This window comes from Rhipicephalus microplus, chromosome 8, assembly GCF_043290135.1.
Source record: "Rhipicephalus microplus isolate Deutch F79 chromosome 8, USDA_Rmic, whole genome shotgun sequence".
Taxonomy (NCBI): domain Eukaryota; kingdom Metazoa; phylum Arthropoda; class Arachnida; order Ixodida; family Ixodidae; genus Rhipicephalus; species Rhipicephalus microplus.
Window position 1 is genome coordinate 67499315 of NC_134707.1, and position 17974 is coordinate 67517288.

General features: G+C 45.5%; 1 protein-coding gene across 1 annotated transcript in view; it reads right to left on the reverse strand.

Moving 5' to 3' along the window:
* Nucleotides 1–17497, reverse strand: part of LOC119165463 (female-specific histamine-binding protein 1-like) — a 47863-nt gene extending 30366 nt beyond the window's left edge. Inside the window, exons 1-2 of the mRNA XM_075870569.1 lie at nt 17330–17497; nt 8913–9085 (exon numbers count right to left, since the gene is read on the reverse strand). Of these exons, the coding sequence (XP_075726684.1) occupies nt 8913–9085; nt 17330–17443 (287 nt within the window). The 5' untranslated portion in view covers nt 17444–17497. The remainder of the gene's footprint in view (nt 1–8912; nt 9086–17329) is intronic.
* Between the last annotated feature and the right edge of the window lie 477 nt (nt 17498–17974).

Sequence of the window (17974 nt, forward strand, 5' to 3'; positions counted from 1 at the left end):
TCGCGTACATTACGTTGTGAGAACCTGGGGTAGATGTATTACAGCAGTTGAGTGCTGTTCGCAGTTCTGCTAAGCGGAATGGTGCATTATATGCCTCATTTCTTGGGGATTTTCTTTCTAACTTTTGTTTTTCTATTCGTGCCTTGTAATTCTGGAAGGATTCGGAGTAGTGTGAGGAGCTCGATATGTGTTCGAAATGTGTGCCAAGAAAGTTGGCTTGATCCTGCAAGCTTTCCCCGAGGCTATTTACTAGTGGAAGAGAATACGTTTGTTGGCCCTTAATTTTCTTTACCTTATTCCACACTTTGCTCTCATCTGTGTACGAGTTGATATTCGATATAAACTTTGTCCAGCTCTCTCGTCTAGCTTGTTGATGCGTTCTCCGTGCCTGCGATTTGACCCGCTTGAAATTTTCTAGATTTTCTGCTGTAGGGGAATCACGAATCAGCGCCCATGCTTTGTTCTGAGTGATCCGTGCTTTCCTGCATGCGTCGTTCCACCATGGGACTCGCCGTTTAGAAGACATGCCACTCGTTTTGGCAATACATTTAGATGCGGCATCAAGTATAAAAGCTGTAAAATACGTGACAGCGTCCTCTATGGTCAGGGCAGACAGCTCAGTCCATGTCATGTGTGTAAGAGTTCTATACCCTTCCCAATCAGCTGAGTCAATCTTCCATCGAGAAACCTGCGGGGGTAGTTGATCCTTGTTCGACGCACTCAGGATGATTGGGAAGTGATCACTCCCATAAGAGTTTTTAAGAACATTCCACTTAAAAACAGGTAAAAGGAACGGTGATGAAATGCTAAGATCTATGGAGGAGTATGTGTTGTTTGCAAGGCTAAAATACGTAGGCTCCTTTATATTTAAAAGACATAAACTAGAATAGAAAAGGAGCTGCTCAATGAGATGTCCTCGCGCATCACAGAGAGCATCGCCCCACAGGATATTGTGTACATTAAAATCACCTAGAACCAGAAACGGCTCTGGGAGTTCATCTATTAATAATTCCAGATCACATCTGTGTAGCTGTTGATGCAGTGGTATGTACACAGAACATATGGTAATGAGTTTGTTAAAAAGTACAGCTCAAATGGCCACTGCCTCAAGGGCCGTTTGGAGCTTCAAATGCTGGCATGCTATACTACGATCGACTATAATGGCTACACCACCAGATAGTACGACAGGATCCTCCCGGTCTTTTCGGAAAATAATATATTGTCGTAGGAAGTCCTTGTGCTTAGGGGTTAAGTACGTTTCTTGCACACAACCACTTTCGCGTTAAACTTACACAGAAGTTCTTGGACGTCATCTAAATTTCTAAGTATTCCCCTTACGTTCCACTGTATGATTTTGTCCACAGTGGAAAAAAAGGAAAAAAGTGCTGTGCGCAAAAAAGACGGGGATTAAATCATTTTACAGGGCCTTTGTCAGGCCTGTAATCGGCGTTCTGTCCTTTGCGGGGTGGTCGAGCGAAGCTCGCCGCTCCTTCGGCGGTTCCTGCGCCGTTTGGCTTGAACTGGTGTCCATAGCCTCTTGCGAGGCACTGGACACCCGCTCTAAAGAGCGATCTGTGCGTCGCTTAGACTTCGCCTCGATCGACGAAGTCTTTGTCCCCACCGAGCTGGGGGTTGATGGAGCCCCCTTGGCCTCGTGATTGCCCTGGCTGCTGCCAGAGATTGTAGAGGTCACTGGTGTGGACAGGCTGAATGTTGGCAGGGCAGCGCTGGCTACTCCCGCCGCAGGGGCTTGTGGCATCGGCCTCGGCACGCTAGGCGTGGTCCGGGCAACTGCCAAGGGCCTTTGTGGGGCCGCCCCTCGTTGCACCACTTCGGCAAAAGGTGTTTTTAGTGCTAATGATAAGTAGACTCGTTGTCTTGCTTCCTTGAATGTGATATTTTCCTTAACTTTTATACTTATTATTTCTTTTTCTCTTTTCCAGGCTGGGCACGCTCTGGAGTATGCCGGGTGACTACCTGCGCAGTTTGCACAGAGGAACTCGTCATGACTACATTCATCAGCACTGTGGCCAGTTATGCCACACTTAGCACACATCAGCTGTCCTCTGCAGCTCTGTAATGCATGACCAAATCGCTGGCATTTGAAACAACGCCTCGGGTTTGGAATGAAGTGTCGGAAATGGAGTTTTACATAGCCAGTTTTGAGAGTCTCAGGTAAAGTGGTTGAGTTGAAGGTGAGTATTAAGTGCTTTGTTGCTATTTCGTTGTTGTTACGTCTGATTTTGATGCGCTGGACATGGATTACACCTTGGTCCTTCCATCCATTAAGAAGCTCTGCTTCACTCAGTGTCATCAAATCTTCGTCCGATACCACGCCCTTCACTGTATTCATGGTACAGTGTGCGCTCACAGAGACAGGGATGTTACCAAAGGCTACGAGGTGCGAGAGTTAATTGTACTGTTCCTTGTCTTTTAATTCGAGAAGCAGATCTCCACTTGCCATCTTTGTGGCCTTATAACCGGTTCCAATGGTCTCTCAAGCACTTGGCCACAAGGAAGGGTGAGATTGCTCTAGCTTTTGTAGATGATTGTTCGCAGTAGAGGACATGGTATATTGGGAAAGTTTCTCTGTTTTTGGGCCAAAGTAGGAAAGTTGCGTCGGTGCGTACCCTTTTCGAAGCACGATCAGTTAAAGAGGGGGCCTGGGATCCCATGAGAAAATGTGTATTTTTTGGTAACGGCGCCTACCTCCCACCACGGAGTCCAACGAGGGGACGTGACAGAGCATGTGGGCATGTCTGCGCAACGCCAGCAGTACGCAGTTACTATAACCCAATATGGTTTACCCTAGTTTGGATAGCCACACAAGGTTAACCCTTGCCGCCAGGAAAAATTGAAAGTAAAACGAAGTGAGGAGAAGACAGGAAAGATGTAAAGTGAGAACAAAAATTGAAGATATAGAAAGAGAGAGATAGGAAAAGGCGACTGCCGATTTCTCCTGGGTGGGTCAGACCAGAGGTGCCGTCTACGTGAAGCCGGGGCAAAAGGGGTGTGTTGCCTCTGCCGGGGGGCCTTGACGGTCCAATCACCCAGCGTCGGCTCAACCCCCAGAATCCCCTTTTTCCCGGACACGGCAAAGCCACGCACAGCTAGGCGTGGGAGGGAGTAGAAACTCCCCCGTTAGCTCGGGTCCGTGATTTCACTACACACCAAACGCCTGCTTTCACAGGCGCCCCTGCGGGGGTTCTGCTCGCATAAGCGATCATGCGCTCTACGCCATTATTCCACTGAACTAATACCGCTCCTAGTCCAACGTTGCTGGCGTCAGTGTGTAATTCCGTGTCAGCGCTTTCGTCAAAGTGACCCAGTACAGGCGGAGCCTGGAGGAGGTTTCGAAGGGTGTCGAACGCATGACACTGATCGGGACCCCAAACAAACGAAACACCGTTTTTGTAAGCTTGTTGAGGGGTTCAGCAATCTTCGAAAAGTTTTTGACAAAGCGCCTGTAATACGCACAGAGCCCCAGAAATCGGCGTAGGTCGCGCTTATTTTTGGCCACGGGAAGGCGGCAATAGCACGGGTTTTCTCCGGATATGGGCGGATGCCGGCATGGCTCACTACGTGACCAAGGAACTTCAGTTATTCATATCCAAAATGACTTTTCTCGGGTTTGAGAGAAAGCCCCGCTGTTCTGATTGCCTGAAGTACTGCATGAAGGCGTTGGACGTGTTGTTCAAACGTGTCTGCAAAGACCACGACGTCATCAAGGTAAACAAGACATGATTGCCATTGGAGCCCTGTGAGAACAGTATCCATCATTTTTTAGAAAGTAGCTGGCGCTGAGCATAGACCGAAAAGCAACACTTTAAACTCGTACAGGCCGTCGAGAGTAATAAACGCCGTCTTTTTGCGGTCGCGCTCATCCACTGCGATTTGCCAGTAGCCGCTTAGTAAATCCATGGAAGAAAATTATTTAGCGTTTCGTATACGGTCCAACGAGTCATCTATCATGGGTAGAGGATAAACGTCCTTTTTGGTGACCTTGTTCGGTTTGCGGTAATCAACGCAAAAACGCAACGTACCGTCCTTCTTCTTTACTAGCACAACTGGCAAAGCCCAGGGACTGGTTGATGGCTGGATGACGTTGTCCTGAAGCATCTGCTGGACTTCGTCACGTATAGCGTCTTGCTCTTTTTGCGACACCTTATAGGCGTGTTGTTGGATGGGTCTTTTGGTGGGTTCCGTGATGATACGGTGCAGAGCAAGTGGTGTCTGTTTAACCTTTGACGTAGTGGCAAAGCAGTCTTGAAACTCAGAGACGCCCCGTCGCAAGTGAAACTATTAGCTTATAACACTTTAGTACGTCCAAAGCTTGAATACGCTTGTATTGTATGGGATCCGCATACTAAGTCTAACATATATTCCCTCGAAAAGATTCAAAGACGAGCAGTGCGTTTTATTTACTCAAAGTATGGTCGTGGTACATCAGTTACTGAACTAATGCGAGATAACGAATTCCAGACGCTACAATCGCGGCGCCAGCTTCTCCGTCTAAAGTTCTTGGACTCACTAATTAACAATAAACTTGGGCTAGACCCATCACATTACGTTACCCCAGTTTCGACCAGGCAAACTCGTCATTCTCAAGTCCGATCTTTAATTCCGAATTTTGCGCGGACAGATTTATTTAAGTTTTCTTTTTTTTCCGAGAACTGTAACAGAATGGAACAACTTGCCTTCTGATTTCCTCCAAACCTTCGATCTTAATGAACCCAATGTTTAATTCTGTGAATCTTGACCCCCCCCCATTATCGCTTGATTTTTGTTTTATGTTTCTCTTCTACTCGCTCTTCTCCTACACAGATGTATTTTAGTCAAGCTGTGTTACTCGTGTACTGATCGCGTGCTTTCTTTGTTTTGATGTTTCTCTTCTACTCGCTCTCCTCTTACACAGATGTATTTTAGTGAAGCTGTGTTACTCATGTACTGATATTGTGTTTGTGTTTGTGCCCCTCCTGCTTGGGCCTTTTTGGCCTGCAGTATTTCACAAATAAAAAAATAAAAATGAGCCGAGTAAACGCAAAAGGCCTTCTCGTTGAGACGAAGGTAGTCTTTAGTTTACGTCGAGAGTGCTCGCGAGCGCCTCGTCAGGGTGGCAATTCGATGAAAATAAAGCTAACGTGGGCGAAACATCGGCATCAGCAAGTTCTTCCCAATATGCAATGGCAGCGTGTCTCGTTAGGTGGCGATATTCATCGCTGAAGTTCTTCACCAGTAGGTGAACATGCCTATTGCTAGGCTGAATGATTCCTCGGGCAACACAGATTTGTCGTGAAATAAGGAGAGACAAATTGGCCTCTGCAATTACCGCGTCAGACATGTCCTGTTCCAATTCTACTTCGACAAAGAGGCTGCTTCGAGGTGGGAGAGTCAGAGAATCGTCGGTAACACGAAGTGCTCTTTTCCGGAATTGTGTACTGTCTGTTGCAGAGCAAAAAGGATCCTCGAATGACACAAGTAATTCACGGAGGTCGATGACGGTGCCGTATTCACGAAGGAAGTCCATTCCTAGAATGACTGGCCGAGAGCACACGCGCAATACGAGGAAGGAGCCTGCAAATGTCGACGTACGTATACGAATGCGTGCCGTGCACATACCGGTAGGCATCACCAGATGGCCCCCTGCCGTGCGCAACTGGGGTCCTTGCCATGGTGTGGTAACCTTCCTCAGTTCAGATGCCAGTGCGGCGCTCATTACGGAATAGTCGGCGCTGGTGTCGACGAGGGCATTGACAGCATGATTGTCGACGAAGACGGCGATTTCGGCAGAAACGAACTTTCTGCTGTCAGAGAACACTGCAAAACCGGAATGGTCCTCGTCTGGTCGTTGCATCGAATGAGGGTCTTTTACAGTTCACCGGGCCGCGACATCACCCCCAGCAGTCGCCGTTCCTAGTTTCCCCTGTGGGGACTTGGTGACCGGCTCCTGAAATGAGCGGAAGACGATGAGCGCAAACTGGGTGACGTAGACCGGCGAGGCGACGGTGATCTCGACTGGTGGTATTGAACAGTCGAAGGTGTTCGCTGGCCCGTGAGATAGGCTTCAATTTCGCGGAGGCGCTCACCGTAGCGCGGGCATAGAGCATCAGGACGAAAGCCGCGGAGACCTAGTTGCCGGTATTGACAGTTCCTGTATACGTGACCCGCTTCGCCGCAGTGATAGCAGAGCGGACGGTTATCCGAGGTGCGCCACGTGCTTGCCTTGCTACCACTTTGTCTTGAGGTAGACTGCAGATAGGTGGGTGTGCTCGGAAACCTTGAGCAGGGAGGCGGGCTCGAAGCAGTGGTGTGGAATGACTGCATAGCCTGGTACCTGGGCCGCATAGCAGGATCTGTAGCCGGTGGCGCAGGGGATCACAATGCCGCTGCGTATGTCAGGACTGGCGCCTCGGGAATTGGTGGTGTGATTGGGGTCAGGGGTGTGACGGCCTGCCGGACTTCTTGTCTGATTACATCTGCGAGGGCAGACACAGGTTGATGGGATCCCACCGCCTGAAGCTGTCGGAGTTCGTCCCGAACAATACTTCGAATGAAGTCTGCGATGGCCTGTCTCTCGCTGTCAAAGCCGATAGAGCATGCGGTGGCCGGGATCTGGCGTTCGTATTGTGATGACCGCTGCTGCAGCGTACGTTCCATAGTGGTCGCCTCACTGATGAACTGTGCGACTCTCGTTGGTGTATTGCGCACGAGCCCAGAGAAAAGCTGTTCTTTTACTCCGCGCATCAAATGCCTCACCTTCTTTTCCTAGGGCATGGCAGGGTCCGCGCGCTTGAAGAGCCAAAGCATGTCCTCGACAAACATGGATACTCGTTCGTTCGGCCGCTGGTTTCTGCAGGATATGGCTTGTTCAGCCCTCTCCTTCCTCTCGGTGTTCAATAAGACGTCACGGAGCTGACGGCTAAACTCTTGCCAGGTCGCAAAGGAGCCCTCGTGGTTCTCGTACCACGTCTTCGCAGAATCCTCCAAGTAAAAGTAAACTCGGCGCAGCTTGCGAACATCGTTCCATTCGTTGATACAGGCAACCCGATCAAGTGGTCGAGCCAGTCATCAACATCCTCGAAGATATCTCCATGGAACGGCTTTGGTGTCTGTGGCACATGAAAAACATGGGCGAGAAGAGAACCATGGGTATCGCTGGTTCGGACCGCCTGGCTTGTCATCGGAGTTGCCATCTTTCTGGGTGTCGATGTCAAGCGAGCAAATTCAGGGGGTAACCCACGCAGGCGGTGGCTGCTTCTTGCTCTGGGAGATGTAGCTGTCTCCACGATGGCCGGCACAGCCGAAGTACACGTACCCAGCGTCTCCACCAGTAATGTCGCGAGCAAAAACAAGACCTGCCGCCAGGGGTTCACCCGAACCAGAGCAACGAAAACGTTCTCTTCTTCTTCGTAGCCCAAAACGGGTATAAGCCACAGCGGCTCGTTCATCAATGGTGGCAATATTATTACTGAGTAGCGGCAGAGGTAATGTCTGTTACTTTTTTCGGGAACTCTAATGGTAACGCGTTACATTTTTCAGTTGGTAGCGTGGGGCAGTAACACGATCCTCATTTCATAGTGTGATGAGTAATATATTTATTCACTTTTTTTAGTAAAGAAAACAACACTGCATGTAACTGCGTTTTCATAGAGATCATAGCGTGCTGCTCGTCTTAGTGAGTCTGTTACCTACGTCAATCGAAAAATATATTATCCTAGAGGAGGCTCCCAGGAGCGCTATGAATGTCTTCCTGTCACAGCGGTAGGAACCAGTGGGTGCTTTTGCATCGTAGGCTTCCTAGAAGCCTTTATTTGATTCATCAATTCAGTGCTATAGATCTATTTGTAAATTAGTGTCTCGATGGCGTGGTGTTTCTATTTGTCACGTAAACGGGGACACATTCACATTAGGTGCTGCAATTCACCAATCGACCACACTCAGGACCGTCGGGAGAAATGTGTGTATACAAGTCTACGTAGGCAAAGGAATGGACCGACTACGTTTGCGTTAGGCGAAGGGTGTTTTCAAGATTTTCAGAAGAATCTTTGAGTAAATTTTGTATTGATCTCTTGTCCAAGTGGCAAAAAAAATATCATAGACGCTTGCCAACGTGTAATCGTTACCGACGCCTAAATATATGCTTCCGTGCAATGGCGCGTGGCCTTGTAAGCTGAATTTATTGAAATTTTGAAGACTTTGACGGCTGCATTACTTCTATATGCCCAGCGCCGCCATGGGGGTGAAATAGACAAAGTACTTATTTGCTGACTCGCAGGCCGCGCTTTCAAACCTTGCTCCGTCGGCTGCATTTTCGATGGAGGCGAAGATGCTGTAGGCCAATGTGCTCAGATTTGGGTGCTTGTAAAAGACCCACGTGGTTGAAATTTCCGGAGATTTCCGCCATAGCGTCTCTCATATACATCAGAAGGGTTCGGAACTTTAATCTTCAGATACCTTCAATAATACCACACATGTTTCTTAATTTTCCTTTCGTTTTTTTCAGCTTTCCCCCACAAATCCTTACGAATGCTCAGCCTATACTGCGCTCAATTCTCCGAGAAGGTTAGCGATACTTGTATAATGATCTGTTAAGGTTACGCGTAAGTTCGAACACTCGAGATCATTTTAGCACTTACGCGAAGACCAGTGGTACGGCTGGAGCTTTCACTAGCACACGTAAAAACAGTGGCACGATTCAAGGCTTGCTAGTTTTTCGATGGCTAACACTCTGTTCGCCACTAATAATGCCATTGTGTGGCTGTCTTCTAACTTCCCATTTACTGGCCACAAGTATAGCCAAATAAGCAGTTTCATCGGAACATTCATGCTGCTAGATTCGTCCACGTCACGACCCCGTGGCAATACTGTGTTGACTTTTTCGATTATCAAATACGAAATAAAGTTGTACTTACTACATTGCATCAGCATCATTAACAAACAGAAACCATGCATCAACGCTCTTTTCATCCTCATTGAAGCTGGCAAATGCAGCATACAGACATCTGAAGTTATTTCCCCACACTGGGTCATTCTTATAAGTCGCTTTTACCATGTCATAAATATTTGCAACACTATTGTTGAGATGCTGAAATGAAAAATACGTAATTAATCTGGAGCTTGGACATTAAAGTTCTCAATTCTAGCACGATATTTGATAGTTAGTTCTGCAGCCTCATCAAGGTTTCTTTTGCAGGGTCTGCCTACATCTCCTCGATAGAGATCGCAAGATGAGAAAATAGAATGCGAATTGACATTGAAATTCTATAGGCAAAATACATAACTGACTCATTCAGTAGGAACTGTTGTCACCGCCCTCTACGGTGGCGGCAAAGGAGTCGAGCGTGAAATTGGCATACAATAATAGTCCTCAGATGGCCTCCTTGTGTAATTACATGCTGTGGTTTCACATGAGTATGTGATCACGTGTATTCTATTTCAAAAGTATCTCTTCTCGGAAGTAGTGTAAAGTATCGTTGGGTGCCAGAAACTAGTGCAATGACGGAAGAGACAGAGAAGATGACATAAGAAAACAGGTTCCTTTAGACAAATGCAAGGGAATGACTTTTTCAAGTTTTCGTGTATAACGATGTTACAAATGTCTTGTGTGTTGAATACTTGCAAGAAAGAAGCAATTATATATTTTTGTATGCCTTTTTTCAGCGAAGTTTCATTATTTAGAGATTTTTTTGAGGTCACATGCATGTACGATCAAAAACTGGGACGCCTCTTCCATGCAGCCGTGATAGACAACCCGTCGTTTAGGCCATCTCAGCCTCGGAACTTCACGCTGGAGCAAAAGTCAGTAGCATCTCCCACTTCAGACAGCCTTCACTTGAAGATTTAGTCATTTTTTTTCGATAATCTGCATAATCTGCAGTACTCATGCTCGACAGAGTCACATCATGGCACAAAGGTAATCAATTCACCAAAGGGAAATTTTATCCTGCACCTGGTATGAATCATTTCATGAAGAAAGTTAAATGGGTCATGTAAAACGTTAGAGACGTGGTTATAGCATTGTCAAGCGTAATTTACGGGAAGATCAAGTCAACCGTTGACAAATATTTTATTTCTTATGTTAGTGCCATTTGAGGGATCTGGTCTGCATTTTATGATGAAGCAAGTTTTCTGAAGTGTGTACTTGATAAAAAACCATACACAACATTCCGAGCATGATTTGCAGGATTCTCTAGTCAACTGCGTACGAGTATATCAATTAGGCTGTTATTTAGTTTTGAGTGATGATGCTTACTTTCTGTATATTCCGATCACATCTTATTTATTTCTATATGTACCTTTACAATTTTCAAATCATGACGGCCCTAGCAAATTTCTAAATGGTGCAAATGGAAGCGATTATGAAGATTATGAGTGGTTTAAAATTACGCAAGGGCCAGTTGATGGCCAAAAAGCGCCATTTCAGTAGACTAGCGATATGAACAACGATATAATGATACCTTGCTGTAAAGGGGCCTTAGAGTTCCTCGCGATAACGCGGCTAAAAACTTGGAAGTAGTAAAATTATGACAGTGGCGTGAGATATGTGCAGTGAAAAAGTATGGCCAAATGTCATGATAATAAAACCATAATGAAGATGCAGTCACCGCAGCCAGCTCGAAATATGGGGTGAAAGATATGTACATCTTTAAAAAAAATGTGCCGCCATATCCACGAAGTGAATGATGATGAGTGGGCGAAGCTCCGGAGGTAAACCTGGTAAACCATGAATCCTCTGTACATTTTGCCCACTCAATTTTATTACATCGCTCCCCCTAGCGTACGTCACCGCACTAAATCGAACGATTGCTTTCAACCAATGACACGCGCCATATGTGACATCATTCCTATTTTATAAGATCTCGCGTCTTTCATCAACTACAAGCACCGCTTTCTAGTTTATAACATCTTGCATCTTTTCATCATCAGCTACAAGTACCACCATCTAGTAAACACTACAGGAACTAAACGAGAGGTGGCTACATACAGGAGACGGTACCGCCATCTAGTGAACACTGCAAGAACTAAACTAGAGGTGGCTACATACAGGGGACGGTACCGCCATCTAGTGAACACTGCAAGAACTAAACTAGAGGTGGCTACATACAGGGGACGCACAGCCCACGCCCTAAGGAGCTTCGCCCCTAAAACGTGAAAAGTGATTGCAGTTTAAAAAAGGCGATTCCTATCGATGGGCATGTCATGGTGTAGTGGGAGCTGCTATGGGTAGAGCAGTAAAAAGTGCATTTTTCTTGGAGCCTCTAGCTCATCGCACTGGACGAGAATGCGGAGAACCGTAACTGGTTCTCCACATATCTCACAATATGGTGGATTTCCGGTAGATAGAAGATATGAAAGTGTAGTGTGTGTATGTCCTGTTCTGAGCCTTGTCAGTGTTACTTTTGTGTGTCGTGATATGATAGAGGCAGCCAACTACCAAGTTTCCGCTTATTAGCACAGAGTTTATTCCTGTGTGTCCATCCCACATGCTCTGCGAATACCCCCTGAGCTTTCGTTTTAGAAAAAAAAACAAGTGCAGGGATTGATATTGATGCATTGGAAGTAGTGTCAATGTTGGAATAAGCCAGCTTGTCGGCCAAGATGTTTCCTTGTACTCTCGGTGCCCTGGCACCCAGCAGACAACGGCATGCTGTTTTGATGTGTACAGTGTGCACGGAAGCGAGTAAAGTGACACCAGCAAGGGGTTCTTGTATGTTTAAAAGGTTTTCAGGGCTTGAACCACACTTAGGGAATCTTTGTACATAACGCCCATTGTAATTTTGTCTGTTGATGTATTTTATTACTGCCAGCATTGCGTAAGCTTCTGGTAAAAAATGCTTGCATCATGATGAAGAACGCTGGCCGCGGACAGGATTGGCCTACCGGTGCATATGACACAGAAGTCTTGGACATTGAGGCATCAGGGCATGTGTATTTATGTTGTAGTTCTAGGCAGTACTTATGTATTGTGCAAGTGGTGCATGCTCTATGACTTCAACAAAAGAGACGTCACAGTTTATAAGCTGACACAGCTATGGTGGAAGATATGCTGCAGGAGCCATCAAACTGTGTTTGTGAAGAGGCACATCTGTTTCTTCGGCCAGGCCCCTTACATGGAGCGAATAGGGCTGCCTCAACGAAGGACGGTTCTCGAATAAGGCAGAACAAAACAAATCAATAATTGCGAAATGAGAGGGGTGTTTCTTGTCTACCTTCACCTCCAGAATTAAAAAAAGACAGGTAACATCTTTGTAGGTTAGCGACCATTGATTCGAATCCACCTACAGGCTCTCCACAGGGCTAGTTCAAAAAGCACCCCAAGTGAGGTGAATGCCTGGATGGTGTACAGGTTCAAAAATCTTCAAGGCTTATGGTGTTGCCGACTGGTACATTGTAGCACCTTAATCAAGGCGTGCACGTACGAGACTTTATATAAGTAATCAGACATTTCTTGCCACTAATCCACGTGGTGCGTGACAACACTTCCAAAATATTCATTTTTAAGCACCTGTCTTTTAAATACTGTAAAGGTGGGATGAAGGTTAGTTTTGTTTCTAATATCAGGCCACGAAAATTGTTGTCGGTCTTCACTGACAGGTTGATCATGCAGGGAAACGTCAGGCCCCTATTTAGGCAGAACAAGGCGGAAGTGCTCTTTTGCGTGTTGAGTATAAAAGCATTCTCCTCTGCCCATTGAAGTACCTTGTTCAAACCTAGTTGAACTTGACGTTGGCACAATGATATGTTGCACAATTCGAAACAAATCTGTACATTATCGACATGTATGCAGTAAAAATATTACGTGGGAGAAACAGGTGTAACTAAGAAAAGTGTGCAGCTGACTACACCTACTTGTTTCACTCCTGTTTCGTGGACATATATTCGAGATAAGACAGTGCAAACTCGGACACGGAATGTACGGTTGGACAGGTAGCTTTCTATGATTGTCAGCATTCTACCCCGAACACCTAAAGGTGACATGCCTCGCAATGCGCCGAAACCCCCCGTAGTGTCATATGCCTTTCCATATCGAGGAACACAGAAAAAATTTGTATATGAACAAAAGCATCACGAATTTGTGCCTCAATACGGACAAGGTGGTCAGTGGTAGACCGAGCCTCTCGAAACACACCCTGGTATGGGTCAAGTAGGCCAACAATTTTAAGGCAGTGCATCAGGCGCCTGTTAATCATTTTCTTAAAGACCTTGCAAAGACAGCTGGTTAACGCTATTGGCCGGTAGCTGGAAACTGAGGCCGGGTCTTTGCCTTGTATCAGAATTGTGATAACGATAGCTTCCTTCCAGGCTGAGGGTAGCTCGCCGGAAGACCATATCGCATTATACAGGGAGAGGAGGGCTTTCTGTGTGTCAGTGGGCAGGTTTTTTAACACTTCATATGCCAAAGCGTCAAGGTCTGTGGTAGATTTACTGCAGCAGGTACGTGAGGCTTGTAATTTAGCCATACAGAAAGGTTCATTGTATGCCTCATGTGTTCTGGGCTTGCGCTCTAATCTCAGTTTTTTCTATTTTGATTTTGTGTCGTTGGAACGCTTCACTATAGTGCGATGAGCTGGAGACCTGTTTGAAGCGCCCTCTGAGAGTGTTAGCCTGGTCCTCCAAACTCTTTCCTTTTGTGTTTACTAGAGGAAGTGAATGTGCTTTTCATCCTGCCACTTTACCAACCATGTTCCAGACTCTCGACTCATCTGTGTTAGGGAATGCCTGATGAAAATTTGTGCCAATTTTCCCTTCTCGCCTGTCTTCGTCTCCTTCTTTTTTGCGACTTGATGTTCTTCAACATTATAAGATTATTGGCTGTCGGCGAGTTTCTAAGGAACTTCCATGGTTTTTTTTTCGCGCATCACAGCTCTCATTATTCCATCATGGGAATCGTCGTTTGCCTCATGGTCCACATGTTTGGGGAATACATTTCGTTGCTGATTCAATCAAGAAAGCTCTAAAGTAGCACACAGCACCCTGTATGCTCAACGCCGCCATGTAAGTCCAAGTAATAGAGTCATATTTTGAAACTTTTCCCAATAGGCTTTGTCAGTGAGCCATTTGGGAACCTGTGCAGGACATGTATTTGTTATTGATGGGCCAATAACGACAGAAAAATGGTCGTTACCTTATGGATTATGAATCACTTCTCATTAAATAGAGGCAGGAGTGAGGGGGTTGTTATGCTGAGTTCTATTATTGAGTACGTATTCTTAGTGATGTTGTTATACGTTGTCTCGTTTTGATTCAAGAAGCACGCACCGGAAGAAAAAAGGAACTGTTGAATTAGGCGACCTCGCGCATTGCAGCAAGAGTTACCCCAGAGGCTACCATGTGCAATAAAGTCCGCTAGAACTAGGTATGGTTCTGGAAGCTTGTCTATGAGGAACTGGAATTCGTGCTTTTCAAGACAGTGTTGTGGACGTTTGTAGAGAGAGCAGATGGTGACGACCTTAATCAAAACAACTGCTCGAACAGCCGCCAGCTCAAGAGATGTTTGTAATGATAGGTGTGTGCATGCAATACTTGAATGACTATAATGACAACACCACTGGATGGCACAATGGCATCATTCCGGTGATTCCGAAAAATGACGTATTGACGTAAAAAGTTGGTTTGTTTAGACTTCAGGAGTGTCTCTTTAGGCACAGCGCGTTAGGTGTATGTTTGTATAAAAGTTCTTGGATATCGTCGAGATTTCTCAGCAGTCCTCTGACGTTCCATTGTAGTATTTGTGTTATTTTATTGTTGCAAGGTGCTGTGTGTAAAAAAAGGCTGCGTTATGTAAAGGATCTTTTGGGGCCCTGTGATTTGGGGTTTCTCTTTTTTGGCACGCTTCATGGTTTTGCGCCTATCCGTCGGCGTCTGAGGCGCCAGAGGAATGGGACTTGTATCGATCACGTCTTGTTAGGTAGTGGATGGTGCTTGCTCGGCAGGCACGTTCACATAACTTTTGCACCTAACTGTGCTTGCAGTGGTCCGAGGTCCAGCAGACACGCAGGTCTGCCGACCATGTTTGTCAGATGGCGGAGCAGTACAGGCTGCTCCAGCCGTGGGCGCTGGTGGCACAGCTGCGGCCACAATCTGTGTGACGTTGGCAGGGGCAGAAACATGTGGCGCGGCGCCCCGGCACGTCACATCTGCAAAGGAGGCATACGAGGGTTTGTGCAGCAAAAATCGTTTACGTGCTTCTTTGAATGACAAATTGAATTCGACCTTTAGTTCTACTTTTTGTTTTTCTTTTTTCCATGTGGGGCATGATCGCGAGTACGTAGCGTGATCTCCTTCACAGTACGAAAATGAGTTGTTTCTGAGGTGCAGTTGTCGCATATGTGTTGCATGAATGCACACTTTGCGCAAGTGGCGTGCCCTCTGCAACTCTGCGATCCATACCCGAAACGTTTACACTTGAAACATCGACGAGGATAGGGAATGTAAGGTCTTAGACGGCGCTTAGAATAGCCGGTTTCAATTGATGCTGGTTGGTCACTGGTTCCGAAGGTAACTAATAAAAGTTTTTAGGGGTCTGTTTGTTATCACACTTGATTACTATTCTTTGTTTCTTTACAATATTTTAATCTTCCCATCTTTCTAACAGTTCGCTTTCACTAAGAATGATAAGATCATCATCAGAAAATACCCCACGGACTGCGTTCATAGACCTGCGTAGGCCATGGAAGCAGAAGTGTCCCCAAATGTTGCAAATCTGGATAGTTTGTAGTATTGAGGTTTGTCACGAACCTGCAGCAGGAGATCGCCACTTCCCATCTTTGCAATTTATAACCTGGACCTATTGCTTCGGTGAGAGAGAGTTTTAGAGATGAGAAAAAGTGAAACTGCACGTACTGTGTTCTTTTCATTCTATGAATAACGTGGTACTTTGGGAAGTCAGATTTCGGTGTATTGAGCATCAAAGTATCTTCATTGGGCCACCTTTTTGGGGAGTGATCAGGAAAGGAAAATAAATAAACTTTAAAGTTTATTGATTTGCCATAAATAAACTTCAAAGTTCTGCAGTGGTACCAGACGCCCACCACCAAGCCCAACTATAGGACGGGGCAAGACGCGTTGAAAAGCTGGCGTCGACAGGCATGTCCTGTCGACGCCAGCTGTACAGCGCTGCTATAACCTAATATAGAATAGGCAATACTGGGTATCCACACAAGGTTAACTCTTGCCGACAAGAAATTTGGAAGCAAACATAACCGAGTAGAAGAGAGGACAGAGAGAAAGTAAGAGACAAAGACAAAGATGTAGGGAGAGTGAGATTCAGAAAAGGCGAGAGCGAATTTCCTCTTGGTGGGTCCGCCCAGGGGTGTCGTCTACGAGAATCCGGGGCCAAAGGGATGTGTTTCTTCTGCTAGGAGCCTCAAAGGTCCAATCACCTGGCGTCGGCTCAACCCCCAGGATTCCTTTTTACCCGGACACGGCAAAGCCACGCATGGCTAGGCATGGGAGAGAGTAGAAACTCCGCCGTTCAAACGGAAACGAGGAAGACGCAGCACACGCGTGAAAACAATCTGTTCCCCGAAGCACAAGACAACTTCACTGTCTAGGCCTCCACTCATGATTCGTCTGCTGTCTAGAACATGTATTTCTTGAAATGGACGTGCAAAAACTATTCAGATGCATTTGTTAGGAAAAACAATTAAGGCAGCAGACGCCTTGCCGTAAGACGACACTTCAGGCGAAGGCGTACTGACGCTAATGGTGAGCGTGCTTTACTACAGAAGCGTAGATTACAGTGTAACATCCATGCGGCCAATCAGATGTGTTGTTAAGTCATGTTTATATTTTTGTGTTAGTGTAAAACTTATGAAAACTAAAATAAAAGCAAAATGTATGTACATAAAAGTAAAGATCGTTATAGATATTACCAGATACTCTATTCCGGCTTTACATAGGACGCTATGGTGAATTAAAGAAAAAACAACAACCGTATTATTATGCCATTTGTGCATTAAATATATTTCTCTGCATTAGGGACTCATGCAAACACCTTAGACTAAATATTCAACTCAAATCATAAAGTACATGTCACTGAAAGAACAAGCATTGGCCAATAAGAAAGTTTAATCCTAAATGAAATTGTCGGAAATAGAGCGGCCTTGCCTACGACTTAACCAACTCAAGTACTAAGTCTACTGATAATCATTTGATAGATTTATGACAGCACGAAATAACTGGTGTGTGGACTTTTGATGCTGTCATGAGTTTTAATGTGAACGTTACAAGGAAAACTACATTCACTGGGTTTACGCTCACTTGAAAAAATATTCTTGTCATATGTTTCTTTATGCAAAACTGTCGCAAGAAGTGCGAATAATTTTACCTTCAATGCTTTTTGATTTGCTCCATTTGCCGCTTCATCCGCCCAAACTGGCTTATCGCCCTTAACGTGACTTAGAGCTGAAACGAAGGCAAGAGAGAGTACAAGAAGCTTCATGTTGACTTCCTTCGAGGTAAAGTCGGTGGATTGAGTGCATGTAGACTTGAAGTTTCCGTATTAATACACGGCACTATATAGGATTAACAATGAGGAAACTTGAGGACATCACTGCGTCAATCGATTGGCGACAAGGCACTATTTCTAGCCTTGTTCGATGGTTGAATGTTTCCGATAATATTACGTACGGCATAAGAAGCATGCTGTAGTTATTATTCATAATCTTTTTCACAAGTTCCCACCCTGACATTTCATGGTTTTCAAGCTCTTCCTTATGAATATAGTTCTTTAAGTACACGTCAAGCGATACGTGTCTACGCGGCAGATATACGACTCAACATCAGAACTGAACCTGTGTGTGTATTAGACTTTTATCAAGAGGTCCTTTATTTTCAACAGCTTCTAAATGTCATCTGAACCATGAAGACATGCGGCAGGACAAATTCAGTGAAAATAATGCTGTAAATAAGGCAAACTTTCCCCTGAAGTAAAATAGAGTATCCTATTTTCATAAATTCGTGCTTTCAAATT